This window comes from Clupea harengus, chromosome 1 (assembly GCF_900700415.2).
Source record: "Clupea harengus chromosome 1, Ch_v2.0.2, whole genome shotgun sequence".
Taxonomy (NCBI): Eukaryota; Metazoa; Chordata; class Actinopteri; order Clupeiformes; family Clupeidae; genus Clupea; species Clupea harengus.
Genome location: NC_045152.1, coordinates 3,839,909 through 3,867,581, shown reverse-complemented (window position 1 = coordinate 3,867,581; position 27,673 = coordinate 3,839,909). Strand labels below are relative to the sequence as shown.

Sequence of the window (27,673 nt, the reverse complement as noted above, 5' to 3'; positions counted from 1 at the left end):
ATTGGTGTTTGTCTAAACCCTGATCCGCACACTTTCTAATCTGATGATGTAATTGCCCCACGTGATTACCTCGCAACCTCAGCCTGAACCCTTATTAACCCCACTGCGTCACTTCATAACAACGACAACGATGGCGGACTCCAGGCTTGTGTACGTGCTGCAGCAGCTAATAAGTCTACAAGGCTTACTACGGCAATATCGTCAGCTCTTCACCTATGCTGTAGAGGGGCATACGATGGTAAGGCGCATACTGTTTTTAAATGAACCGCAGGGAGCAACCAGAAGAACGTTTTGGGTAAGACCTGGGATGACCAGCAGCTGGTGGAACAACTTTGTCAATGGCGTTTTTGCCAATTCAAACCTGAACTTGAATTTAAAAACCGGCAAGATCCCTTCTCTGAAAAGGCAGATTGTTGGACGGCGAGGAGCATATGGACATCAACTTGAATGACCTGCCCCACATCATTTACGCCTGCTTTGTTCTGCACAGTTTCTGTGAGGACAGTTAGGAGTCTGTGGACGAACAATCTGTGTTGGGAACAATACAAAGTGACCACGCCTTGCAGCCTCTTTCAAGAAGCAACAACAACTATCTCACTGACTGTAATGAGATGGAGGGTAAGAGAGTAACAGTGCTCACAAAGCAGCTTGACCCTTAAGAAAGACTGTTTCCATTTTATGGTCTTTCATTTTCTGCACTCTTCAAAAGTGCCTTGAACTTCATCGCTCATGCCATTTTAAAACGTGTTGTGTGAAATGTGTGTCCCCTGAAATAAACGAATGACTGCAACAGCTGCTAGTACCTTTTTTTTATTGGATGTACAAATGCAATTTGTCCTTAGGACAGAGAATTGGTAATTAAAGAATCAAATCACAAATGAATTAACTAAAACAAATAACAAGTGTAAAGTGCAGTGCATGGTCACTCTGCATCCTTGTAGACACCTCAAGGCCACTAGGCCAGATTTGCTGCACTGTGAAGGCCTGCCCCACGTAATTTATGCCGGCTTTGTTCTGCACAGTTTCTGTGAGGTCAGTAAGGAGACTGTGGATGAACAATCTGTGCTGGGAACACCACAAGGTGACAACGCCTTGCAGCCTCCTTCACAATGCAATAACCATCCAACAATCAGACTAATAGCACTAAGCTCCAAGACACGTCTGATGGCTCTCAACATAGACAAAAGCCCAGGAGACCAGCCTGATGGCTCTGGCGCTATGAATGTGGGCCTGTTTGTGATGTGGTATATGCAAACGACAGCTAGTGAAAATAAACAAATGACAGCAACAGCTTCTAGTACTTTTGTTTTATTGTGCAAATGCAAAAACTGTCCCAAGTACCACACACACACAGGAATTAACTATATAGTGTGCTGGTGCTGCTTCTCTGTTGGGGTGGTGCAAAGTTACTTTCATTTAGCTGTTGAAATACCTGAACAATCAGGGAGAAGCCATCCTTAACAGTCTTGGTTATTTCAGCCATCCTGGTATTCATTTGGGCCAAGTTTACAGAGTTGATTCTGGTGGCCAACACGTTGGCCTCCATTAAGGCCAACATCCGCCTCTTCATTTCACGATCCTCCTGCTCACCCGGAAACTTCCTCTTAAGCCTGTCCCCTCTGTGGCTGTTCAACCTTGCCTTGGATAAAGCATAACAAATCATATTATTACGCAGACGTTTAAGTCCAAAGCTATGTTATAAATTGTGTACGAATGCACCTTCACAAAACAAGCATCGGATTCAAAACTGTGTGCACATCAAACGGTGAGCGACAAAGCATATAGCTAGAAAGCTTGAAATCATGAGCCTACCTGGAGCAAATCCAAGCGCTGCTTTACAACTCCAGGTGGAAGATCTGAACGTTCAATGTCAGACTCGGCGATCTCCAGGTCATCTGTCTCGATGCCGGTGTCGTTGCCCTGCGTATCAGGCGAGCCACCCCAAAGCTGCTCGCATAGCTTGAAATATATGAAGACTACGTGCCCATTGGCACTTCGACGCCCAGCGTACACAGCCCTCCTATAATTCCTTTTGACTTGTTTAAGCTTCGTTGTGACCTGCCCTTTAGCTATAAAGTAAAGCAAAGAGTCTTTGTTGTGAGGGAAATTCTTCCAGGTTGAGTAAATTGGATATTGCTCCTCAAACAAGCCGGTTATATCCACATATTTGGATTTACAGGTCTCCCAGTCGATACCCTTCTGTAATTTATCACATTTGTATTTCAGGCTGATTTGCAACAAGAGTCCCACCTCGTCATCGCTCCAAATCAACAGATTATTTGTGTTTGCCATCTTGATCGTGATTCTGATTCTGATTCTGATTCTGATCTTGTTCTTGTTGTGTTCTTCGTTGCCTTCTACTACTTCTGCTACTTCTGCTGCTGCTGCTGCGGAGTTTGAGTTTGTATACGGCGCGCATGTCTTATAGGCATGCTCAGGGGCGGAGCAAGGGTTGTGTCTCAGGGGGGGGCGGAAACTTATTGGGGGCCCCCCTGTTATTAATATTTTGAAGTGCAATAAAATATAACAATAAAAAGTAACCAATGGCAACCTCTATTGTGAACAGCACATAATATATAATAAATGTACTCAGTCACCATAGCCCATGATGTGCGAACAAAATGTAGGCCTAGGCCAGTAGCCTCGCATTCAGCATTCATTAGAATCTCTCACACACAGTAGGCCTACACAAATCCATGCATAAAATGGGTTTAATGATCTGTCCATTTACCAAATATATTATATTCAAATTCAACGATAAGAGGCCATAAGCCCCCCAAAGTGAAGTTAAAGACAGTAGCCTAGTTGATCGCAAGAAACTCTTTCAATTTCAGACAGCTGACGGCCACATCATCGGAAGTGTGTTGTCTAGGAGACATACGCATGAACTCAGAAGTGTGTTGTCTAGGAGACATACGCATGAACTCAGAAGTGTGTTGTCTAAGAGCCATACGCATGAACTCAGAAGTGTGTTGTCTAAGTGGCATACGCATGAACTCAGAAGTGTGTTGTCTAAGAGCCATACGCATGAACTCAGAAGTGTGTTGTCTAAGAGCCATACGCATGAACTCAGAGTCAGAAGTGTGTTGCCTATCAGCCATACGCATGAAGTGTGTTGTCTAGGAGCCATACGCATGAAGTGTGTTGTCTATCAGCCATACGCATGAAGTGTGTATGTGAAAGGGCGGCACATCCAGATGAGCATCCTGCGCCTCGAGAACAAATTGTCGTTTCTCTTTGGACTATTTATAGGCTGAGCTCACATAAAACAATGGCAGTCTAACATCCTACATGCCGAGTCACTGACTAATTTGTAGTTCGACCAGCTATTAAATATTGATTATGCTTTTAGTTGTCAATTAGGTATTGATGTTTGCTTTAATTGCCTGGTGCATATTGATCTCTTCTTCATTGGCCAGACCAATTAACTACACCATTTAATCCGAAGCTGGTCATCTGCTAACACAGACTGACCTCTTGTCACGCACACACACCCACACCCACACCCACACCCACTCCTATGCTGGGTCTTAAATCACACAGGTAATAAACACACACGCACGCAGGCAAACACACACACACACACACACTCACTCTCTCTAGGTCACACATACACACACACACTCTCTTTCTGGGTCACACACATTTTACACTTTCCCTCCATCCTCATATTTTCTTGCTCAATGGTAAACACACTCTCTCTCTCTCTCTCTCTCTCTCACAGGCACAGGTGCACACACACACACACCTTCACTCACTGGGAGTCCTATGCTGGGTCTTATCTACCATATAGAAAATAATAAAATCAAAGATTAATCTTCTCCAAAAATGAGAAGGTGTGTCCAAACTTTTGACTGGTACTGTACACACAAACACTCTCTCTCTAGGTAACACACTCTCTGTCTGGGTCACACACATTTTACACTTTCCCTCCATTCTCATATTTCCTGGCTCAATGGTAAACACACACACTCTCTCTCTCGCTCATGGGCACAGGTGCACACACACACACACACACACACACACACACACACACACACACACACACTCCCACTCACGCTCTCTCTCTCGCTCTCTCTCTCTCTCACGCACACGTGCACACACACACACTCACACACTCCTCACACATTCTTGGGAGCCCATGAGGAGCCCATAAATCAGCAGACAGATGGGAGAGCTAGTTCTGCAAGGGAGCAGAGAGGGAGTAGGCTGGCGGGAACCGGCCACCTCCCCACACTGGCACCGTCTCCCCACTCACTCCACTGCCCCACCTCCTCACACTCACAACTTTCACACCAACAGTTCTCTCTCAGAACTATTTCTCATGCAGGAACAAGAGGAACCCTGAGGTAAACTGCACTGGTGGTCTCTGCCCCTCTTCCTTCCTTGTGTTGCTCTCCACTCACTCACGCTCACGTTCACACTGCAACCATTCACTCTCTCTCAATTCAGTCCCCCCTTCCCCTCTCCCCCTCCCGGCTCTGACCGACTCTGTCCTGTCTCAGCTCTGAGTGCTCTGAGCAGATGTCCCAACGGTTTCTGTCACCTGACACCCCTCTCGATCCTCCGAATAGAACTCCGCAAGCGCTCTAACTTTCAGAGCTTCCTCCTCTGCTGCTCTTCTAACTTTTCTCTTCATTTGCATGCACCAGATTTATATGTCCGCTTCATATTTAATATTATTGTCGTTTAACATTGGCTACGGGAGCGGCGCTAACCGTTACTGTAAATCACGTTAGTTTACTCAACGTCTAATCAGTTAGATTGTACTGTACGTCTACTGTATGCCTATGTCTAATACGTCTCTACGTCATGTAAACTAATTGAAAATGTATATATATTTAGTACAATTGTCTACCATGGATACAATCGATGTTTTGTTGCCAAACCCCCCCCTCCGCTACTGGGCATGTCCCGGGCATGCTCCATCTTCTCTGTTTTCTTCAGTTGTCTGTAGCACCGTTACAGCGCCACCAACAGGCGTTGGAGCTATACTACAGCGGATTAAATCCGATCCGCTCCGTTCATGTAGTAGACGCAATTTTTCTTGACACTGCTACGCGTATACGCGATAAAAAAAGTACCGGATCCAAAAATGAATCTGGATTCAGGCAATCCAGTAAACGTAGTAAACGTGGCCTTAGAGAAGCCAGAGGAGTGTAGTGTTAGAGCACACAGTGGGAGTGTTCCTCCACAAACATTCAGCACTACCACAGTGTAGTGTGACATCATGTCATCTCTGCAGGTGCACATTCTTAGTCATGTACTTGCCGAGGGTTAGTATGTCTTTTTCAAATGATGCAGTGTTCCTATATTATACCCAGGCCCCTGTTTCAGACATGAATCTATTATTTGTAGTTTATAGTGATAGGAGTGTCCATCATTTTCAAAATGTAACGTATTAACAGTTAAATGTAGTTCTATTTCCCTCCAGGCTTGTTTAGGTAGTTTATTAGCCCTACACATGACATTATCACTTAACAATCATATGGCTGTTAGCCCTATACATGATGTTATTACTTTACAATCATATGGCTGTTAGCCCTAAACATGATGTTATCACTTTACAAGCATATGGCTGTTAGCCCTAAACATGATGTTATCACTTTACAATCATATGGCTGTTAGCCCTAAACATGATGTTATCACTTTACAAGCATATGGCTGTTAGCCCTAAACATGATGTTATCACTTTACAAGCATATGGCTGTTAGCCCTAAACATGATGTTATCACTTTACAAGCATATGGCTGTTAGCCCTACACATGACTAACAGCCATTATGATTTTTACCTTAAGGTAAAGGAAATGTTTCAGCTGAGTACTGTGACAGTTTGGGTAATGAACTGTGTCCGTGGAAGTAGCATTGTACTGTATCAGATTCCAAGAACAAATCTTTCATCTTTTCATTTTTTTTTTAAATTTCTCAATAAATATCTTTGAGGGTAACAGTTTCAGTCCACTAAATGGCATGGGAAGCTTATGTGTGTGTTATAAATTGGGTCTCTTTGTGTGTCCATCCCCCCCCCCCCCCCCCCCCCCCCCTAGGGCGCAGGGCGTGTCTGGGCGAGGGTCTGGCCAGGATGGAACTCTTCCTCTTCTTCGCCGCTCTTCTCCAACGCTTCCGTTACACTCCTCCTCCTGGCGTCTCTGAGGACGAGCTGGACCTCACACCAGCGGTGGGGCTCACTCTCAACCCCTCCCCCCACAAACTGTGTGCAGTTAGGAGGTCTTGAGGTCACATGCTTCAACTACAGGAGGTGGCAAGAACAAGCTATATTGACATGCACAGCATAGCAGAATTCATGTTAGCTACATTGATAAAAATGTCCACAACATTTCTTTAATAGTGATATACTTGCTGTGAATTTCGTTATGGTGAGAATGCAGATCAGAAATGTATTGTTCTGAATAAAACTATTAAGTTCTGATATCCTCAGAAAAGAATCATAATGTGAGACCTGCCTTGCATTAATTCACTTTATTGGTTCTTCACAAAGACTAGATTGTTTTAGTTAGTTCTGAACCTCTATATTTGGAATTAAGAACATGTTAGCTGTATTCTTGAATCTCCTGCTCTGTATATGAGAATCAAACACTGCATTAAAGGTTTGATCTTTTGTAATCAGGCTGGGAACTCATCTTTGAGAGACAGCTGAATTTTGGTCGTAAGTGTAATTTCTCCATGTAATGCACGACGCATGATATTTTCCATTTTCCGATTTGTTTAGTTTCATCAAATCACAGTGCACTTGTTTTTCTACCACACAATCAATGTTGTAGAGACTTCTTGGAATGCTGTTTCTTTGTTGCCTAGCAGTAGTGATTTAAAACTCATGTAAGGCAGAAATGGAATGGATCCTAGGAATGGAAAATCACAGATGGCATTCTTCCTCTGGTAACTGCTCATTTGGTGGGGCCTAGGTGTTGGTTTATGGTGCCCCCAACAAACATTCCAGAGATGCACGGTCCCAATTGTTGATCTTCCCACTCCCTGCTGAGACTCGTATATCAAACCTAGGTCTCGGTTTCTATCTCTGTGCTTTTCTAGTTAGTTCTGTTAGCTACGTGGCATTCGCAAAAATGAAGCGGTCTAAACCATCTGGAGCACAGGGACGAAAACGAAGAAAGGAAGAAGAGGAAAAGAAAGCCAAGTATAGAGGTAAGTCTTCTCATCTCAGCCATTAAGGTGTCAAACGAAATAAATGTAGTATTGTGCATCACCTAATATTGGACGTTTCATTGCTGTCACTTAGGCTAGCTATAGCTAGCTAGCGACTGTTACTTTGCTAATTTGCTACGTAGGCTATTACTAGCAAACGTAACTTCACTGATAACCTACATGGATGTAAATGTCAAAAGACCAGTATCTGGATAACGTATGCTAGTTATGAAAACTACAGTTGCTGTCTACATTCATTATAAATGGCATAAGTTCTGTTTAGTGAATTCACAACTAGCAGGTGCATACACACAGTAACCATTTTGGGGATAGTGGTGTTCACCCTTCTGTACAGTTCCTTCCCAGGAATATACTAAAATATATATGTTTTTTGTTTTGTTTTGTTCTCATTTTTTATTTTTGTTTTAAATTGGCCAGATGCACTCAGGCAATTTTTGCAGAGGCCGGCACCTGCTGGAGAAAGGACGCCTGATTCGCCTCTGTAAGTAGCCTACACAACTAGTACTATTGTTGCTGTTTTTGTTATTGTTATTATTATTATTAGCAATTATTACTTTCATAATCACATCACATTAATACTACTAATTGTAATCAGTAGCCTAGTATTATTTAGCCTTGTAGCAGTGGTGGCAGTAATTGTAATGTATCTACTACAAGTTACATGGTCAGATAAAATGTATTAATGCAACTATGTGGTAGGATGATAGAAATGACCAAATGCAATTGTGTAATGAACAGCATGGATGAATTCTGTGTTTAAATACAGCTGCAGGAGAAGGGACATCCAGTAGTTCTCAAGGGGCCAGTAACACACAGGCCAGGAACACACCGCCTGCATCAGGTGAGTCTATTTAATAGTATTTATTCAAGCCACATCCATACTTTAAAGTACAATAGAAACATGTTAGCATGTATTAAATACAATAGCTTGTTTTCTTAAAGAAGTTCAACCACATTCATGATCATTTCACTTATTATATTAAACACTGCTTGTCTGACTATACAATATGCTTGAATACAGGTGAAGGTGAAGGGACATCCAGGACCACATCAAGCACTCAGGGCACCAGTGAAACTACACTGCCGCCTGCAGACACCTCACCCTCCGCAATTCCTGATATCCAGGGAGAACCTATAGATCCTGCTGACTGGCCAGCCCTCTGTGATCCGGTAAGGATAGTTAGTTAGTTTGCAGAGGACCATACCAGACCAGTCCAGACTTTACATTTCCAAAAAAGAGATGATGGGAGAAGCTGCCACCACAACCACTTCTACAGGAAATTAGTAAATGGGGAGAAAATCAAGAGAAGCTGGCTTGTATATTCAAGGAAAAACAATACTCTGTATTGCTTCTGCTGCAAGCTATTTTCACAGAAAAATGACCACCTCATTAGTAGTGGCCTAAATGACTGGAAGAATTAGTGAGGTATTTGAGATATTTTGTAGTGGTACGTACAGTATCCATAAAAGCTCTTTTGTTTGTAGAGGGTATAGTTAGGGTATAGAGGGTCATAATTTGCTTACAGGTGCTTAAGAGTGTTTTGCACAGTTTATGGTTTTGCACAGTTTATGGAGTTGATTTAGTCCTAACTTTGAGTGTGTAATACATTATTTTAAATAATAAAAAAGAAAATGTTCTGAAACTATTCCGGTGTTTTTTGTCCATGCACCATTTATTGTTGAACTGCAATGTAGAATAGTAGAATTATAAGTGGGTGAAAAAACTGCTATGCAAAGTAAAGCGGTTAAGTTAATATATGTCTCTTCAGTGATGTTAAGTATTGTGTGGGGTGGGGGGGGGGGGCGCAAAACTCAATCTCGCCTAGGGCAACCAAAGGGCTAGAGCCGGCCCTGTAGACGCCTATTCCCTTATTGGTCTAGGAAAGTTACGTCTTACACTCATGAATATTCTCAGTTTCTATATCTCCATGAAGAATCATTGTAGCTTTCCTGTGAGGTGAACACACACTAGAATGTAGAATACATCAACTTGGGAGATTTTTTTTCTTCTTCTCCCGAGTTAGTATACAACTCTGTTGCAGAGTGTTTCATGCTGCATACGCAAGGACCATGCAAAATTCATTAAAAACTTCTTTGACCAAGTTTACTCTATGTGTCTAGACATCCAATAGGTTACTCTTGAAAGCTCTGAATGACAGACCAGGGTTAACATAATTATCTTTTCACATTTTTAAACTGGTCTTAATAGCAAAGATACAAACTGCATTACAACCAACGAAAGAACCAGCCCCCATATATATATAGAAAATAAACAATCATAAATGTGGTTGCAAAAGCTCTTTAATGGCATGTGAAAAAATATTATTAAACAAAACCTTGACAATAATAAACATTCCCTAGACAACCCTGGGACAAAACAGAAGAGTGGTCTGGAGGAAGTGAAATCAGAGGTGATCCCACTTGTGCAGAGTGGACAGAAGCCGTCCACCAATCACACACTCAGACCGGAGGTAACCCTGGAAACCCTGTGCCCACGACTGTGTGACTATTAACCCTGTAACAGCAAACCGTGAAGGAACATAGCAGAGATGCTAACATGAGAGACTTGGGGCGAGGCCCAAATCACGTCTCAAAAACAAGGTGGCGGTGCCCTGCACCCGTTGCGCTACACACTGGGTGGCAGGTGGTGCACGAGGTGGGTGTTGTGAGGTGGGCGGGCATGATGTGGGGGGTGTGCGGTGCTGTAGTCTATTGGGTGGGCGTGTACCCAGGGCTGGCCAGGTGCCCCCGGGATCCAAGTGGTGACGTAGTGGTAGGTGGCGGGTGGAGGCAGCGGCGGCACGTAGGGCTCATAAATGTGGGGCAGGAAGGACTGGCTCCGCGGCTCCTGCACCAGGGGGTAGAAGACCGGACCAGAGGGGGCAGCCGGGGGGGGGTCCAAGCTCAGGGGGGGCCCTGTGAGTGAGGGGGTGTAGCAGAGGGGTGAGTGAGATGGAGAGAAGGAAGGAGAGATGTGAAAAAAAAATAAAACAAAAATAAATGAAAGAGATTATAGCAGCAGAGTGCAGGCTGAAGCCTTGTGATGAAATAACAACTAGGCCCGATGGTAAAGGGCACCCAAAGAAGTGTCTGCTTCCTATGAATGACTGAAATACTATTCTCTCTAAAGGTGGTGTCCACGATTCTAATCCAATACACTTTTGCCATTTTGAATTCAGCATATTGCTCCTCACGGTCCTCTAGGGGTCCATTCAGTGTGTGCGCTCAAAAAAAAAACGTTGGTGTTTGTCTTGGCGCTGAAACGGGACAATAAACAATTCCAGCCAGTCAACACGCTGCTTCAGGAGCACGGATAGGGAGGGGTGTCTAATTTGACTGGCTGTTAAACTCGAAATCTCTACAACCTTTCAGCAGAACCCGCTGACTCGATCTTTAACTGACTGCTTAATAACAATATAGACCTGCAACCTGGTTGCTATGGTGAGAAGTGACACAATGGAAACAAACAAATCGATAAAGATGGCGGAACTGACCGTGCGCTGGCGCCTCTGGCTGTGCATTATGCCCCACGGTGCCAGGCTCGCAGTAGGGCTCGGGCACAGTGTGGTCGAGGGCATTGCTGGGATAGGACTGGTACTGCCCGTCTGTGCCCTGCTGCTGGTACGCCTGATGAGAGTGCACCAATGAGTGCAAGTAGGACTGGTAGCACTGATTGGAGAAAGACGATAAAAACACAAGGATGCTGGTTTGAAAAGCCTGGCATTTAAACAGCACTGACCAACAACATGTGCATGGCCCATTCAACTAAATATTCTCACTACATGGTTTAAATGACCGGCATTGGATTGGCAAAAATCACTGAACCTGCTTTGTACCGATTTTGAAGTCAACAAAAAAAACTCAACTTCCTTTTTACTTCCTACATTTAAATCCACTTCATTTAAAGAGGTACTCACCTGCACTCCGAGATTGAAATAGTACTGAATAACTTTATAGTCTGAGGAGAGGAGGAGGAGGAGGAAGGGGGGAAAAAAAATTAAATAATGAAAATCTCTAACATGGACAAGAAATCCACACAACATAAACATAAAACGTTCTTGACAGATTAAGGGTGACCAAATGTGTACCTTCAGGAAGATCGTTGCCATTGGGGTCACAGGAGAAGGGTGGTGGTGGGGCCACGCCCACAGCCTCTGCCATCTCATTAACATGCCACGGGTAAGTCATGAATAAACCTGTGGTGACAGAACGCATATACAAGATACATACACTAACATATCACAAAAAGTACACACTCATCTGTGAAAGTGTGTATGTATGTACGTATGTATGTATGTATGTGTGTGTGTGTGTGTGTGTGTGTGTGTACCTGGCCTAGGAGTCGGGGGCTGCCCATGGTGGGCGATGAAGGAGGGCTGGGAGTCGGGCGGCGTGTCTGAGCTCCTAGAGGAGGAGGTGGAGGAGGAGTTGGCTGTGAAGATGTCAGCTGAGGGATGGGTGACTGGCTGAGAGGATGAGATCACAGCAGATTTCACCACCACCTGAAGGCATGGGACATTATTATGCCTGTGTTGTTTAGCACAACCACTGTATTAAACCATTTACTTGCAATGACTTGCATACATCATATACAACTATATGATGTTGACTATTTCAACATTGCAAGTATATCCAATTCAATAAACCAATTTTACAAACATTACAACCTGCTGGGAATAGCTGTATGTGGCTGCGCCCTCTTGTGTTGAACCAGAACACGACCCTCCTTCCTGAATGGTCTGCAGTTGGGAACCAAGAATGCAAGCAGCTCATTGAACGCAGACAATAAAAAAAAAAAAAAAAACACGTTTAAATCATTTAAATTTACATAATTAAAAAAAAATTAAACACCAAAAGAGCAAGAGATGTACCATACCATGGTAGCATGCCAAACCTTAAACCGCATAACTTTACAGAATGAGGGCGTTTTAATTTACACGATTAAATGATGGTAAAGTAACAAAATTACCAAGTTGGCAGTAGACTCTGCTGCAGTGTAAACTGATGGGCTCTCAAATCCTGCATCTGCACAGGAAGAGACACAGCCGTTTAGGGCAAGTGAGTATCCAGCTTAATGCCATATCAGCACCTGCGGCTATTGCATGGCCAAAAATGGATTGTCAAATCTACACAAATTGTTTAAATAGATATAAAAAAAAAAAGTTACTTAGATCAATAAATCACTAAACAGGATGCTTCAAATACATTTTTGTAAACATTTTAGTGGCGACGACAGCCAATAAGACACAACTCAGATCACCAAATAATCAAGAAAGAGAGAACTAGGCACTAATGCACCTCATTGTAAGCTGTAGCACCCTGTTCAATTACTCACCTCCTCCAGAGTAGACATACTCCCCTGAGTATTCCCCTGTAGGAGAGAGAGCCTGCATTATACATGGTAGTCAAGGGTTGAAATCCAGAGAAAAAAAAAAACTAACACCACAATCATGATGCCCATTCAACAACAGCCCTTTTCATGGGCATGTCATACAATGTCATGAAACATCAGATGTGTAAGTCGTTTCTCATGGGGCCCTGTATAAATCAATATGCCAATATCCCAGTCAGTTATCTAACGATAGCTTCCACATCAAACTCACTGCTGAACGATAAAAATATCTGAATAGTCCTTGAAAGCCCTACCTTGCTCTCCTCCAGTGCTCCTCTCATCATTGTCCTCCTCTGAAGAGGTAACAGCCTGGTCCCTGGGTGTGGGGGAGGGGCTGCACCCTCTTGGGACCCAGTAAGAGGCAGCGGCTGCCACCATCGGACGGCCAACTGGTTGTCCCTGCACAGGGGGTTACGCACACAACCAGGTTAATCCTAGTTTTCACTCTGCATTAAGTTGACATAGTTATCATCATCATCATCATCATTATCATTAAATCATGATGAACAGAGGAAACATTGAGACATCACAGATCTGATCAGATATGTGGGTTTATCAGTACATAATGCAGGCAATCTTCAAATTCAGCACCAAAGTTAACTTATGGGACATGCTTTGTCACGGGCGAAATATCTTGGCATAAAAGGCCCAAACCAGACCAGTTCTTGGCCTGTGTGACCAGCATGGACAACTGAGAGTTGCCATCACCTACCTGCAGAGGGGGAAAGGCATTCTGGCTCCCTTTGTCAATGTCATAGAAGGTCACCGGGCCGCCCATATCTTGCACCTCCTCAGCACCACTGGGGACCAAGCTGAACTGGCACTCCTTGGCAATGGTCTGCATGTGGCGCCGGACTCTATGACAGGGATCGGCATTATTAAATGGCATCATTCAGGTCAAACAACTCATGACATAAAACAACAAAACGAAGTCAGTTTTTCTGTTCTACTTCAAACCAAGGCAAACATCCAGTGGAAATCTGTTGGATATTTTAGTATCAACAAGACGCAGTTTTAAATAACAAGGCAGAGACACACAATACAATTTAGACAATTGTATTTATCTTTGCAAAGAGGGAGAGAAGTTACAACATCACTGCTGCCAACTCAACTCCGAAGCGACAGTCCCTTCTTTCAGCGTTTATAGCCATGTTCTTCACTCGTGTCTGTTCTTTATTTGGAGTGGAACCACAAATGTGTGACCTTTCTCAGAACACGTCTTTAGAACAAGTTTTACTCTGTGACAATTCACAGATTGTGTGGTTGTTCTTGGCCCAGCATCCTGTTCTGCTGTCTGCGCAGACAGCTTCAAGCAAGTTTAAGCAAGTTAAAACTATGATCAACAGAATTTCCTAACAAAATCGCACAGTCAAGACTTCGAAAGGCTTTAGTGTCACGGGCCGGTCAGACCAGCATGTGGCAGCGAAAGTGATCCAAAAGGACAATGGTGTTAATCTCCGAAAAGAAGTTTCTTTTGAGAGTCAGTGCCTTTTATCAGAGTTGTCTGACCGAACCTTCACAGCTTTGTGGGAGGCTAAGCAATACTAGCACAAATGAACTCACGTTAACATGAACACGTTACTTTCGGAAACAGTGGGACATAGTGAATGTTTACCGGGGTCTGAAGGAGTAGTTTTCAAAGCTCTGGTAACAGCGCTTGCCAGCGTTGTGATAAAAGGACACTTCTGGCCCAATGAGGTGATGGCGGTTCACAAAGCGCGAGGAGCGTCTGCTCAGGATCAGGGAGAACATGCATGAAAACAAAAATACATCACAAACTCACCACAGCATAGCCTGCCTGCCAACCTCTCATCAGCAGCTTAAGTGACTGCACCTTTAATTACCGTGAAAATCACACATTTGGTGCACATACTGATGCTGCCAGTGTGTGCAAACGCTTCTATTCTAGTGACAATGCAGAGGAGCGTCTGCTCAGAATCAAGGAGAACATGCCATCACCAACTTTCACCGCTGCGCACCCAACCAATTTCCCCATCAGCAGCTCCACTAAACAGAGAGAGCACACGTCTGGTCGGGGGGCAGACCTGGGGGAGCCGGAGCCTCGGTGGGCCCGGGGGCTAGAGTGGGGGCGGTAGTGATCACACTCCATCCCCCTGGGTGGCATCGGGGGTCCGTGGAACCCGGTTGGCCGGCCGGCGGGCATGTTGCCAGGGGTCGGCTGGAAGCGGGGGCCCATGCCAGGCTGGGCGCGGGAGCAGGGAATGGGCATGGCCACGGCGCGGGGCTTTCGGTAGAAGCGGCGCCTCCCACGGACCTCATAATCTGGAGGAACAGAAATTCAGCAATGTACAATTGTACCTCTATCGCCACACACAGGACCTCTTCTACAGCTCTCTATAGTGAGTAGCACTATCATGATGTAGAAGGGAAGTACTGTATGCAATCAAATACTCAAAGGAAAAACATTTCAGGAAAAGTGCATACTTTAAACATCTGTGACCCAGTTTTCAGGCCTGACTGCGCTGTCTCCCGTTTGTGTGTGTGTGTGTGTGTTTGTGTGTGTGTGCAGTATTCCGTTTCTTTTCAGATTAATCAGAATGAAAGCATAATAGGTCGTCTTTAAGTAGACCTACCCTGCTCTGTGGAGTACTGCTCAGAGGAGCCACATTGGCTCATGGGAGGGACCTGACATGCAGGAACAGGATTCACTGGCTTTAAGTTAGCCAAGGACACCTGGATCCTACACAGGCAGGGAAGGAAAGGGTTACAGTTAGCTCTAGTAAACTCACATTACTGTTACTACATCAGCCAACTTCAGTATTATCAGATTAACACACTGACTTGGAAAAGTAATCACCATTAACTATTTTACAAAAGACACTTACTCATATTTTCCTAATTGCGAACACTTATGCTGTAGTATATTTCTTAAGGCTAACTAAAGTTATTTGTCAACTAAAAGAAAACAGTACCAGCTTTGTACATTGTTCTGCTGTGTTTGACCTAATTTTGTTAGAATTTATGTTGAACACATTGTGTTAAAACACATAGGTTGATGGAGATAGTCCTTGACTGGAGAGCTATTTTAGAATGTTCACATATAATGCTTCGAGGACTGGCCAAAAAGCTCCATTTTGGTCTCATAAGGTCAAATCAGTGATAGGGCTTTACTAAATATAAGCTGATATTCGCCATATATTATCTACAAGTCTTCATAATTCACGAATAAAGATTTAATGACACTTTGTTGCTTATTCGTTTGTGTCAAATAATGAGTATATAAATAACTAGTTAATAAATACAAAGGAATCCTTATCCACATAAACAGCATATACTGAATTTGGCCCGACTGCAATTCTCCTCCCATAACCTCTCGATGTAACTGTGGGAGGGGCCCTAATCACAGGGAAATATGGCAGTACCAGACACCACTATCAAACTTGTCTTGTGTTAGTATCGTAAACTAACATGCTATTCCACCCATAGATGCATACCTTGCACAATACTACGGCAAAGTGTTATGTGCATATGCGCCATCAATGAATATGGTCTTTCCAGGCCACCCACACACACACACACCCACACACACACACACCCCCCACACACACACCCACGTCACACTCTCAAGCAAGCCCTTTCTCAACAGGAGCAGTTTACATATACAGGTACCGCAGCGCCATCAATGAATATGAACTTGCCTCTCTCCAAGTTCTTCAATGAACACAGTCACCACACTGGTCTTGGTGCCCACCTCTTGGATAAAGGCATTGTAATACCTCCCCTTGGGGTCAAGGCGCACCTTAAAACAAAAGGACACTTCCTGAATAAAGGCATTGTAATCAAGGCGCACCTGGTTCTCCTAGGCATCACAACCAGGCATGTTTCTGATCAAATCTTTATGATTGGGGAAGAATAGTGTACCATGTTCACAACTAGTTCACCTAAGTAGGACCTCTAGATTGATGGCACTCCCTGAATCGTTTGTGTTGGCCAACCCTTTTTCTCCCTCGCCTCTCCTACATTTGGGATGACCCAGTGTCGTGTCGTACTTATTAATGAATAAAAACTGTTGGGACTCATATTCAAAATTCTCTGTCTCTGTGTCCCCCTCTCCCTGTGTCCCCCCCCTCTCTGTGTCCCCCCTCCCTCCCTCTTTCTCTGCGTGTCTCTGCGTGTCTCTCTCTCTATGGAAGGAATGATCATCACCATCAACACCGTCGTCTGTTATTCATCATTTGCATCAAGGTCCAAATAAATAATAAGGGTTTACATGGGGGCTCACACCTTACCTGGCATTTATCTCCCAAGAAGTATTGTCTACCTGCGATTACTATGAAATCAGTCTTCCTTAGCTCTGCGGCAGAAAAATTAAGATGACAAGAAGCTCCAACATGAAATATTTCATCACAAACTGCACTTTCACAGCCATAGTGAAGGCAACACAGAACCCCAACATGCAACATGATTTGAAAGTAGCATGGGTTGCTAGCTTTCTAATCCCATAATGGATACATGTAGCATGGCTACAGTGTGCCAAAGCCACATATTCACACCAAACTGGTTGGCAAGGTTTGTATTATAACAGTTTTGGCAAACGTCCCAGGTGACATGGTCAGAAATCTTATAGGAAGACTTGATGTATACCTCTGCGTGTGAAGTGCCAGACATCAAACTCTACATTGCGATACACATTGGGATCCAGAGATTTGACAACTTGGTAGGATAAAGTGAAGGTGGCTGGCTCCTCTGTACTCTAGAGTGTTAAAGCAATGCAAAGCAACATGTTATTATTTGATGCCATCACACAAAGGACACACAGGGACCCACACACACACAATGGACACACCACAGACACACAGGGACCCCCACAACACACACACACACACACACACACAATGGACACACCACAGAAACACAGAAAAATACCTTGGATTCATCCATTTCCAGCCTTGCCTCGTCTTCAATGGCATAATTGCCGTCCAGGTCCCAATCCTCCCTTCAATCAAAATACAGAACGCTTTATATGGAATCTTATTTGTATTTTTTCAAACAGATGCAGCTGCATTGCTGCATTGGCCGGGAATCGAACCCAGGCCTCCCTTGTGGCAGGCGAGAATTCTGCTAATGGGTCAACAGAGAAGAATAGTCGAAAAACGAGAAACCCCCAAATGGCCACGTTTGAGCCACCTCATCTATGAACCAAAGTATTTTTTGCAACTCATTGTAGTACATTGGAATCCCCTCTGTTGGGGGATTCTGTTGGTGTTGGAATGGGGCTTCTATCTTGCACAAGTCGAGAGTTATTCACGTTATTCAAACAGATTTTTTAAATTTTAAGTTGATATTTCATTGCAATCAACAGAATTTACGCTGTAAAAGAAGATTGTTGACTGCTCATCAACTGAGTAATTTCTGAGATTTTTATTTAATTCTGAAAACATTTTTACTATAAATTATCAAATTAGTATGCTATGACTGGGTTATGCAGAGTGAGAAGTATTCAGTGGGTAAAAAATACTGCAGGCACTGTATATTCAAAACATTCAACCCACCTCACAATATTAACTAATAACAGTGGCTACATACGCTGGTAAAGGTATGCTCTGGATGACCAACCGGTGACAAAACGGCATAATTTCAATTTGACCATGTTTGAGCAATAACTGCCCTAAAGACATTTACTCGTTCAGGGTCATCTTTGTACCGACTGTTATTTGCACACACACAAAATATTTTATTTAAAAGATACCATCCATGATTCTGGTAAAAGGTTGTTGATATGAGCTCAACGGCCAATCAAACGACACCCTTCCCTTCCGTACTCCTGAAGCTCCGTGTTTATTGGCCGATACGGTTTACGGCTCGGCCCGAGGCACTGTGTTTTTTCCCCCCATTTACAGAACCAGGACTGAGTACCGACGCCAGAGTTTGAGAACGCACACACTGAACAGACAGCTAGAGGATCGTGAGTGGCAATTCGCTGAATTTGACAAAAAAAAGTGTACTGGATTAGAATCACAGACTGCGTCTTTGACCAGCACGCCGGCACACAGGGATTGGCTGAATGTGAGAAAATGACCTCTGACCTCCTCTCATCAGGGGTGTCATAGCCCCCTTCATCGCTGCACATCGAGTGGCTGTTCCTGTGGCGCCGGCTGTGCCACACCTCCATGGCCATCTGCAGGTCCCGGGGGTCCACGCCCAGAACCTGTGTGTACAGCAAGTCGTACAGCAGCGCTGGGGAGCAAGAACATACCATAATACATTAGCGTCAACACAGCGGAATGGTGGAAACATTTTACACATTCACAGCTTTTAGTGTAATTTTGGGGCATGCTAATTTTTTATCATTCTGCATGCTAATAACAAGCTTTATAATAGTTATATACAAGTTATATATAATAGTTTAATTAACTTTTTAACAGTGTTCCAGTATTCTTTCTACTTATAGAATCTAACTTAACGAGTGTTTAATGAGGGCAGGGGAGAGTATTTCCATGTGTTGAGGGGACAATGCTCACTTTGACATATTCGGGCCGAAGGAACATAGGTCTTCGGGTAAACAATGTCATAGTGCTTGGTGTTTGAATAACACAGCAAAATCTGAAAAGCAGGTAAACAACTGTCTAAGAAAGGATTTCATGGTCATATAGGTTTGGCTGTACTGCAGTGTATTCATGTGGCTTCATACAAGCAAGAGAGTAGGCTTTCAAACTGGTATTTGGATGTGTCATAAGTGCATGTGTACAGTAAGTCATGCATATGCAATTACGCTCCAATAATAATGGCTCTTCACCTTCTCCACAAAGTCATCTGGTGATATTTCCGTTGGAGGACCGCCGGGGTACCTGTATATGATAAAGCACCGCCTGTGCCACAAACAACATTACGGTCACAACTCTAACCCCCTATCACAAATGAAAGCTACTACATTAATACACATTAATGGGGTGTTTAATGGGTTTCAGAGGAATTTTCAAGACTTTGCAGTGTTGTGTTATGGATGGCACCCACATATTTAGAGTGACCCCCCCAAATAGCATGAGGCATACCTATGAAGCAAGGACAATGCCTTGATCTCCACTTGCCCTGCAGTTTCCTAAAAAAAAAAAAAAAAAATGTGAAGTGTCATGAATACAGACCTACAGTGTGAACATGGAAATGTACAAAAAATAAATCTTGACTGCGAAAACCTAATCTCTACCAACAGCCAACGAAGCATCCCACATCTTACACACCATTGGGTCCTCCAAGCGCTCCAGATACTTCTCGAAAGACCCTTCGACATACTAAAGAACATAAAAAGAAAAATATTTTGCAATTATATTCATATTGTTGTATAGCCGTGTAAGTTAAAAGTAGCGATGTAGCCTAGTTTGGAGATAGTTGTGTGCACCATTTAACCTACCGTCTCAAAGATGCTCCTGTTTTTTCTCATGAAGTGAACACAGTCCGTCCTTACTTTCTGATGGTAGAACTGAGTGTAGTATAGCTTGGAGCAAATGACAGATAGAAAAGTTTAAGTTACAACCTAAAAAACCCAACTAAATACTTGTACGGGCGGGTAAGCTAATGAGAGAAGGAGAATCGAGTTTGAATTCATCTTTGGCGCAGTAGCCACTTAAGTTAGCCGACTTACCAAACCAAACATAAACATGTTTCCATTCAACGACTATAAATGAATCATTTATTTTGTCAACAAAAAGTTAAATATCTTAATCTATTTCAAAACAATTTCAGTTGACACTAGCTTATAGTAATACCTGTTCAGAGACGGCTCGAAATAGACAAGACCCGTCTCGAGCCACCATTTTTCGGTAAAGACCATTTCTGGCGAAATATTCGTCCATGTTTGCAAAATATTTCTTCAAGGTGTTCTTCATTGTAATGTTGTCACGAAGACATACTAAATGTGCAAAGCGTCAGGTAAAACTCTGCTAACTTTCCGCATCAACGAAAGGGACCATGAGGTTTCCTCTCGCGTGGCAAAAGCGACAGGTGCTTCTAATTTGCCTTTAAGAAGCTATTGCCGGAGCCACACTACGCGCACGTGACACCTAGTGCATTTGTTTTATTTTTCGAAGTTTAAGTTAGTAAATGTTATTTATTCAGATAGCCTGGTAAGATTGACTTGCATCAAATATATACATGCTATCCCTATACGAAGTCTACTAGCCTTCGTTGCCAGAGCAACATTTTCAGAAGTGTGCCAAAACATTATCGGATAGACTTGGGAAGAACTGGATTTCGACGACGGCGTAATTGTGCACAAGCACTTTACATATGCCACATTATGTTAGGTCTACAAGTTATCTCCTGTCTCGGCTGTTTTAAAGATAAGTGCTTAACTGACTTAACAGTTAAATTTGACTGATTCCAGGTAGCGCTGAGCGTGGCATGAGAAACAGGTGCGAAATATTTTTTCTGATGAGGGTCGTGATTTTATTCAGCACACCTGACAGCTTCAGTAAAAGGAGGTGGGTTATAGGATTTTTTTTTCTAGCTTACAGTTATTTTGTAATCGAATAGGATGTTAGTCCTGTTCTTACCTGCCTTGCAAACAACAAACTAAAATGTTACAGTTTCATTTAATAGTTTCCGGCCCACCAACAATGTTATGGCGTTTTCAATCAGGCTACCAGCTATCGCCCATGCTTACATTGAGTAGATTTGCCATTAATTAGATGATGAGGGAGGATGGTAAATTTTAGGCCCATTCTACATTACAAGCAGAAAATACATTACAGGACATTTCAGTCAAGTCAAGTCAAAGTGTTTATTGTCACATGCACCAAATAGCTTCAGCGCAGCAAAATTCTTATGACTTGGCAGGCAACATCTACGCAGTAGACGGCAAACAAGATAAAAAAAAAAATAACATAACATTATAAGTTAACATATAACAAGTAACAACTATTTAGATTAAAAGAAGGGCTAGCAGCAGTTTACAGGGTGAAGGAGTGAGGAATATTAAATTCAATAAAAAATATGTGCATATACAGTCATGGACAAAAATATTGGCACCCCTGCACTTCCTTTAGATAATGCACAATTTCTCCCAGAAAATTGTTGCAATGACAAATACTTTGGTATTCACATGTTTATTTTTAGGGTTAGCATTGGAACAACACAAAAAATCTGAGAAAAAATGCCAAATCTGACTCAAAAAATGGACTGGACAAAATTATTTGCACCCTCAACTTAATATTTGGTAGCATACCTTTTGGAAAAAATTACTGAAATCAATCGCTTCCTGTAACCATGAATGAGTGTCTTACAACTCTCTACTGGAATTTTGGACCACTCTTCTTTTTCCAACTGCTCCAGGTCTCTCACATTTGAAGGGTGCTTTCTCTCAACTGCTGTTTTGAGATCATGCCACAGGCAGGGATGGATTAATGAACGGGCCTACCGGGCCCAGGCCCAGGGGCCCATGAGCTCAGGGGGCCCCTAGGCCAGAGCCTCTGCGTGAAGTCGCTGTTATGTATCTCTTATTTGTGGTTGAAAAAGGTGTATTTTATGTTAGAAAAAAGCTAGATTAATGCGACAGTGATCAAGCCTAACTTTTTGGGACTGCTCAGGATACCTTATGCTATATATCCCCTCAAAATGGCAAACCTGTCTCTGTCATGGTTTTCATCATTTTTAGGGGGAATCGTCAGTAGCAATCTATAACAAAATTATACTGTATGCTTATCTTACATACACTATAGAAACTATTAAAAACGATTCAATTAAATTAATAATTTCTTATTTTCTTTGTTATTTTTGTCATATACAGATATGCAATGATGATTGCTGGGTAATATGTATCTTGTCCAATGTCAAGTCTCTATTTGATCATGTGATGAGACGATACGATATAGCTAGTTTAGGCGCAGAATCTGAAAGTCAAGACCTACAAGCAGGCACAGTAGGCTACACCTGCCGGACGACGCCTTTCAAACATAAAAGTGGTGATGCATGATTTGATGTTTCAGTGGACAGGATAGCCAGCCCATTCAGCCTCTCCTGCCCCATGCTGCCCCTCAGGTAGGTCTTAATCCGTTTCAAGTTGGAAAAGAATCACTCGGCTGTTGCCCTGTCACATGTAATGTCAGAAAGAATAGCAGGGCAGTGCACACCTCACCGAAGGTGAATGTTACAGAGTAAACTTTGACCTATTTACTTTCCCAATACAATAGCCAAAGTATCTAATTCGACCGTAAAATCCAACACATTGGGTTGTGTTTGTGTGTGCGTGTGCGTGCGTGCGTGTTTTGCGGGCGCACAATTTTTTTTTTCGCGGGGGGGGGGGGGGGGGGCCTTCAAAATATCCAGGCCCAGGGGCCCGTGGTTTCTTAATCCGTCCATGGCCACAGGTGTGCTATGGGATTAAGATCTGGACTCATCTCGGCCACTTCAGAACTCTCCAGTGCTTTGTCTTAACCATTTCTGGGTGCTTTTTGAAGTGTGCTATGGGTCATTGTCCTGCTGGAAGACCCATGACCACTGACGGAGACCCAGCTTCTGACACTGGGCCCTACATTGCGCCCAAAAATTCTTTGGTAGTCCTCAGATTTCATGATGCCATGCACACAGTCAAGGCATTGGGTTGCAGAAGCAGCAAAGCAACCCAAAAACATTGATCCACCTCCACCATGTTTGACTGTAGGGACCGTGTTCTTTTCTTTGAAGGCCTCATTTCGTTTTCTGTAAACTGCTTTACCAAAAAGCTCTACTTTGGTCTCATCTGTCCACAGGACGTTCTCCCAGAATGATTTTGGCTTCCCCAGGAAGGTTTTGGCAAACTCCAGTCTGGCTTTTTTATGTCTCTGTGTCAGCAGTGGGGACCTCCTAGGTCTCCTACCATAGCATCCCATTTCATTCAAAAGGCGACGGATAGTGCGAGCTGACACTGTTGTACCCTGTGTCTGCAGGGCAGCTTGAATTCGTTTTGGAGTTGTTCTAGGTTTTTTATCCACCATTCGAACAATCCTTTGTTGCATTCTGTCATCAATTGTTCTCTTCCTTCCACATCCAGGGAGGTTAGTGACAATACCATGGGCTGTAAACTTCTTGATGACACTGCGCACAGTGGACACAGGAACATTAAGATCTTCGACGATGAACTTGTAGCCTTGAGATTGTCCATGCTTTTCTACAATTTTGGTTCTCAAACCCCCAGACAATTCTTTGCTCTTCTTTCTTTTGTCCATGCTCAGTGTGGTATACACAGACCCACAACACAAAGGTTGAGTCAACTTTGCTCCATTTGAACTGGTTGCAAATGTGATTTATATGTTACCAGCATCTGTGACTTGCCACAGGTGAGTTTAAATACAAATTAAAGGAGCATTGCATGCTTGAATTACAATTATTTCTTACAATTTTGAAAGGGTGCCAATAATTTTGTCCGGTCCACTTTTGGAGATTTGTGTGGAATCATGTCAAATTTGGCTTTTCTTGTCTGCTTTTTTGAGTTGTTCCAATGCAAAAAATAGAAATCAACATGTGAATACCAAAACATTTGTAATTGCAACAATTTTCTGGGAAAAGTGGTACATTATCTGACAAGTGCAGGGGTGCCAATATTTTTGTCCATGACTGTATATGTAGTAAGTGTAGTTGTATGAGTGGGGGAGCAGAATGTAGGCCTACATGGTGATGGCGACTGTTCAGTGGGTCAATGTATGTATACAAGTTTTTGAGGGTTTTTTCAGACATGCCATGCCATGTCTCCTCAGGAAGTATAGCCGCTTTTGGGCAGTTTTGACCGCTGAGTCCGCCTGCATGGACCAGGTAAGGTCATCCTTGATGTACACACCAAGGAATTTGAAGTTGGAGACTCTCTCCACTGCAGCTCCGTCGATGTGTATGGTGTCGTGACCCCCCTTCTGCAGCTTCCTGAAGTCCACGATCATCTCCTTGGTTTTGCAGACGTTGAGAGACAGGTTGTTGTCTTGGCACCATGCTGCCCCTTACCTCATCTCTATAAGCAGTCTCATTGTTGTTAGAGATGAGACCCAGGATGGTAGTGTCGTCTGCAAACTTCAGGATGATGTTAGAACTGTGTGTTGCCACACAGTCCTGCGTGTACAGGGAGTACAGGAGGGGACTGAGTACACAGCCCTGGGGGGCCTCGGTACTCGGGGTCAGTGAAATGGAGGTGTGGTTGCCCATTCTCACCACCTGGGGTCTGCTCGTCAGGAAGTCCAGGGTCCAGTTGCACAGGGGGGTTTTAAGACCCAGGCTCCTGAGCTTAGGGACGAGCTTGGCAGGCACAATAGTGTTAAATGCTGAGCTGCAATCCACGAACAGCATCCTCACATATGTGTTACCCTTTCCCAGGTGGGAGAGGGTGGTGTGCGTTGTCAGGGCGATGGCATCATCTGTAGATCTGTTTGGGCAGTATGCAAACTGAAAGGGGTCCAGGGTGTTCGGAAGGGTAGAGCAGATGTGGGTTCTGACCAGCCGCTCGAGGCACTTCATGATGGGGGAGGTCAGTGCTACAGGGCGGTAGTCATTTAAACAGGTGATGGATGGTTTCTTATATATGAATATGGAGGTGAATATGATGTGCCGCAGGCCACCCCACATGCGTCGGGGGTCAGAGCTGAGGTAGGTGGTTATTGACCTTCAACTCACGTTTGGAATTAATTCCATAAGTCCTGCACAGTGAAAAGAAGTGAATTGTACTTGTTACAAAGAAGAATCTATGGGGCTCATACCATAATTGTAAACAATATCATAATTGTAAACAATGTGTGTGGCCCCCTAATCATAAAAAAAGGTTATTTTTATGTTGCTGAATCATGGGATAAGACTACACAAAAGATTAACTCAAAGTGTCCGTAAGATGGTGCTATGTTACATTAGTCAAATGCCCGCCTTACCTTAGAGATTTTTTTTATTTTCTTTTACTTCATTACACTATCTAAGGTGCCAACCTGCACATCGGGAGCGGTTGGGGGGTTAAGTGTCTTCCTCAAGGACACATCAACACATGGTGAGGAGGAGTCAGGATCGAACTACCAACCTTCCGATCGCTAAATGACTCCTCTGCTTCCTGAACCACTATCTCCCCAAATATGTCCTACCATTAAGGATTATGTCAAATACACAGAGACATTGAAAACAATTACAGAAATTAGAAATGATTTGAGCAAAGATGATTTAAATTGGTTACATTGCAAACATATTTACAAATAATTTGCATACCAGCTCATTAATAAGACCTTTGTCAGGTTTTTAATGGCACACACGACACACTGGAACACACACGTGCCTATATGGAGGCGACACAGGACACACACACGCAGGTAGGCCTGAGGTCGCGGTGAATTTATTTTCTGCTTTTTCCCATCCTGGACCGTCCTTCCTCCTGCCAGGAGCAGTGGGCAGCTTGTAGCGCCCGGGGACCAAGTGAAGTGAACTGTCCATCTTGGTCAGGGATGGACATGTGTTCTGTTATTTTGCATGTTTTTTCTGTTGGGGTCCTTAGTGGAGGAAACCCCTTGTGAACACGGGGAGAACATGCAAACTCCACACAGAAAGGCCCGGGAGATAGCCCACCTGAGCACTGTGCACTCTGGGGAGGCCTGCCCCCCAGAGCCAACAGCGCCCCATGCGGGAATCAAACCCATGACCTTCTTGCTGTGAGGCGGCAGTGCAAGCAGTGCAAGCAACTGAGCCACCGTGCCGAGAGGTACTAGTTTAACAAATACCTATTTTCTCACATTAAATTATACTTAAACAAATTAGCAGCTCTCAGTGGTATCTATAGTTTCAGTTGCCAAAGAACAACAACATGTCTACTTTTAAGGATGCTATTCTGAAGGCATGATAAACATCAGTATTTGCCAATATAACATGCATGGTATGAGTCTTGTTCCTCTACTAGGATTGACCATAACCATATTCAAGTACAATAGGGTGCATGATATGCCATGAATTGTGAAAGTGGGACAGAGTTTGGTTATTTGTTGACAGGCTTGTTGCCACCACAGCAGAGCAATCCATGTTTGGAAGTAACCCTCTCTGTTCCCTCGAGCCACTGCATGCTGGGTATATTTCCCTCTGAACTGTGTCCCAGAGTGGAGGTGATACGACTGTAACCTGCAATGACACCTTTCACAGGAACACACTTTCACTGGCAGTCCTCACACACCTCTAACCTTTCGCCTGCTCTTTACAGGCGTCCGTAGCCGGCACTCTGCCAACTACAGAGTACCTGCCACTTAACTTTAACCCAGGATCATAGAGTGATGATGGAGCAGACCTACTTAAGCACTTAGCAAACACCATATCCTCATATATTTTCTACATCCACACAGATGCAGATAGACTCACAGCTTCAGCCTCAATGCAATATCTGAAAAATACCTCCCGAATTAAGCACCAATATTTCTGAGTAAAATATGAAATTAAAGACGGCGTAAGCAATGTTTGAAAAAAAGCTACACTTCGCCATAAAGTCCCTGATTGCTTATTTACGATCATGAAAGGAAAATTCCTGGCATTCAGCCCAGTGGAGGAACTGACGCTCTAGTAATTGTATTGGAGTATCAGGTGAAGGTTCAGCCCTACCCTGTTCCCTACCCTCTCTGGGAGAAAGGTAAGGTAGAGATGGGCTCGCCGATTGGCTCAGGACTTGGCAAACAGACTGATCATTAACCTCCTCCCCAGCTGGCACTAGCCTGGAGCGATGTGTGTACATTGTGTAGGCTACTTCTACCCGGACATGTCCTGTTTTCGAGACCTAAAAAAATGCGTTCCTGCAGGGATTCCAAAATCGGCCGGGGATTTTGCCTTGTCAGACATTTGTGTTCCCCTGTGTATTTTAGAAAACGAGTTATTACCATTATCATTTGACTCCTCCTATAAATCACGAGTGCCTTTGAAAGGGGACTCCCTGTCACCTTGCACACAGCAAGAACCTCAGAAAGGACAGCATTTTCATCGTCTTGTCTCTTCACTTGACTCTACACATGGCTTTACTGGAGGGACTTCTCCAGGCCCCCGGCTCATTCACTCTGCTGGTTGCGGTGCTGTTGTTGCTGCTTGTCTGGCTTTACTCCTCCGGTGTCAGCAACCCAGGGAAAGGGAAGGAACCTCCAGGACCCAGACCACTGCCTATCCTGGGTAACCTGCTGATGC

At 43.7% G+C, this 27,673-nt stretch overlaps 3 protein-coding genes across 7 annotated transcripts in view; 1 reads left to right on the top strand and 2 right to left on the bottom strand.

Annotated features, from left to right (window-relative positions):
- LOC105905280 (cytochrome P450 2K1-like) overlaps window positions 1–27,673 on the top strand; it is a 40,003-nt gene that overhangs the window by 9,381 nt on the left and 2,949 nt on the right. The window contains exon 10 of one of the 3 annotated variants that reach the window (XM_031564705.2): window positions 6,048–6,624. The exons of the other annotated variants lie outside the window; for them this stretch is intronic. Within the exon in view, the coding sequence (XP_031420565.1) occupies window positions 6,048–6,235 (188 nt within the window). The 3' untranslated portion in view covers window positions 6,236–6,624. Of the gene's footprint in view, window positions 1–6,047; window positions 6,625–27,673 lie in introns of those variants that run through there. 3 annotated transcript variants of the gene reach the window in all.
- On the bottom strand, window positions 1,293–2,322 carry LOC116220001. Its single transcript, XM_031564718.2, has 2 exons — window positions 1,813–2,322; window positions 1,293–1,639 (listed from the first exon to the last, which is right to left on the bottom strand). Exons 1-2 carry the CDS (start codon window positions 2,290–2,292, stop codon window positions 1,358–1,360), a joined length of 762 nt encoding a protein of 253 aa, XP_031420578.1. The 5' UTR covers window positions 2,293–2,322; the 3' UTR covers window positions 1,293–1,357.
- On the bottom strand, window positions 9,472–20,624 carry alg13 (ALG13 UDP-N-acetylglucosaminyltransferase subunit). 3 transcript variants are annotated; one of them, XM_031564686.2, is made up of 24 exons: window positions 20,299–20,624; window positions 19,944–20,027; window positions 19,774–19,824; window positions 19,588–19,634; window positions 19,332–19,404; window positions 19,057–19,138; window positions 18,622–18,772; window positions 17,462–17,531; window positions 17,180–17,288; window positions 16,825–16,889; window positions 16,234–16,334; window positions 15,169–15,275; window positions 14,620–14,857; window positions 14,190–14,303; window positions 13,287–13,431; window positions 12,829–12,973; window positions 12,518–12,553; window positions 12,152–12,207; window positions 11,850–11,921; window positions 11,513–11,648; window positions 11,271–11,378; window positions 11,100–11,140; window positions 10,677–10,851; window positions 9,472–10,098 (listed from the first exon to the last, which is right to left on the bottom strand). In XM_031564686.2, exons 1-24 carry the CDS (start codon window positions 20,416–20,418, stop codon window positions 9,809–9,811), a joined length of 2,616 nt encoding a protein of 871 aa, XP_031420546.1. In that variant the 5' UTR covers window positions 20,419–20,624; the 3' UTR covers window positions 9,472–9,808. The 3 variants fall into 3 exon arrangements, with proteins under 3 accessions (XP_031420546.1, XP_012688738.2, XP_031420554.1); XM_012833284.3 differs by having other exon boundaries at window positions 11,513–11,684; window positions 20,299–20,622; XM_031564694.2 differs by lacking the exon at window positions 9,472–10,098 and adding an exon at window positions 10,132–10,439 and having other exon boundaries at window positions 11,513–11,684; window positions 20,299–20,616.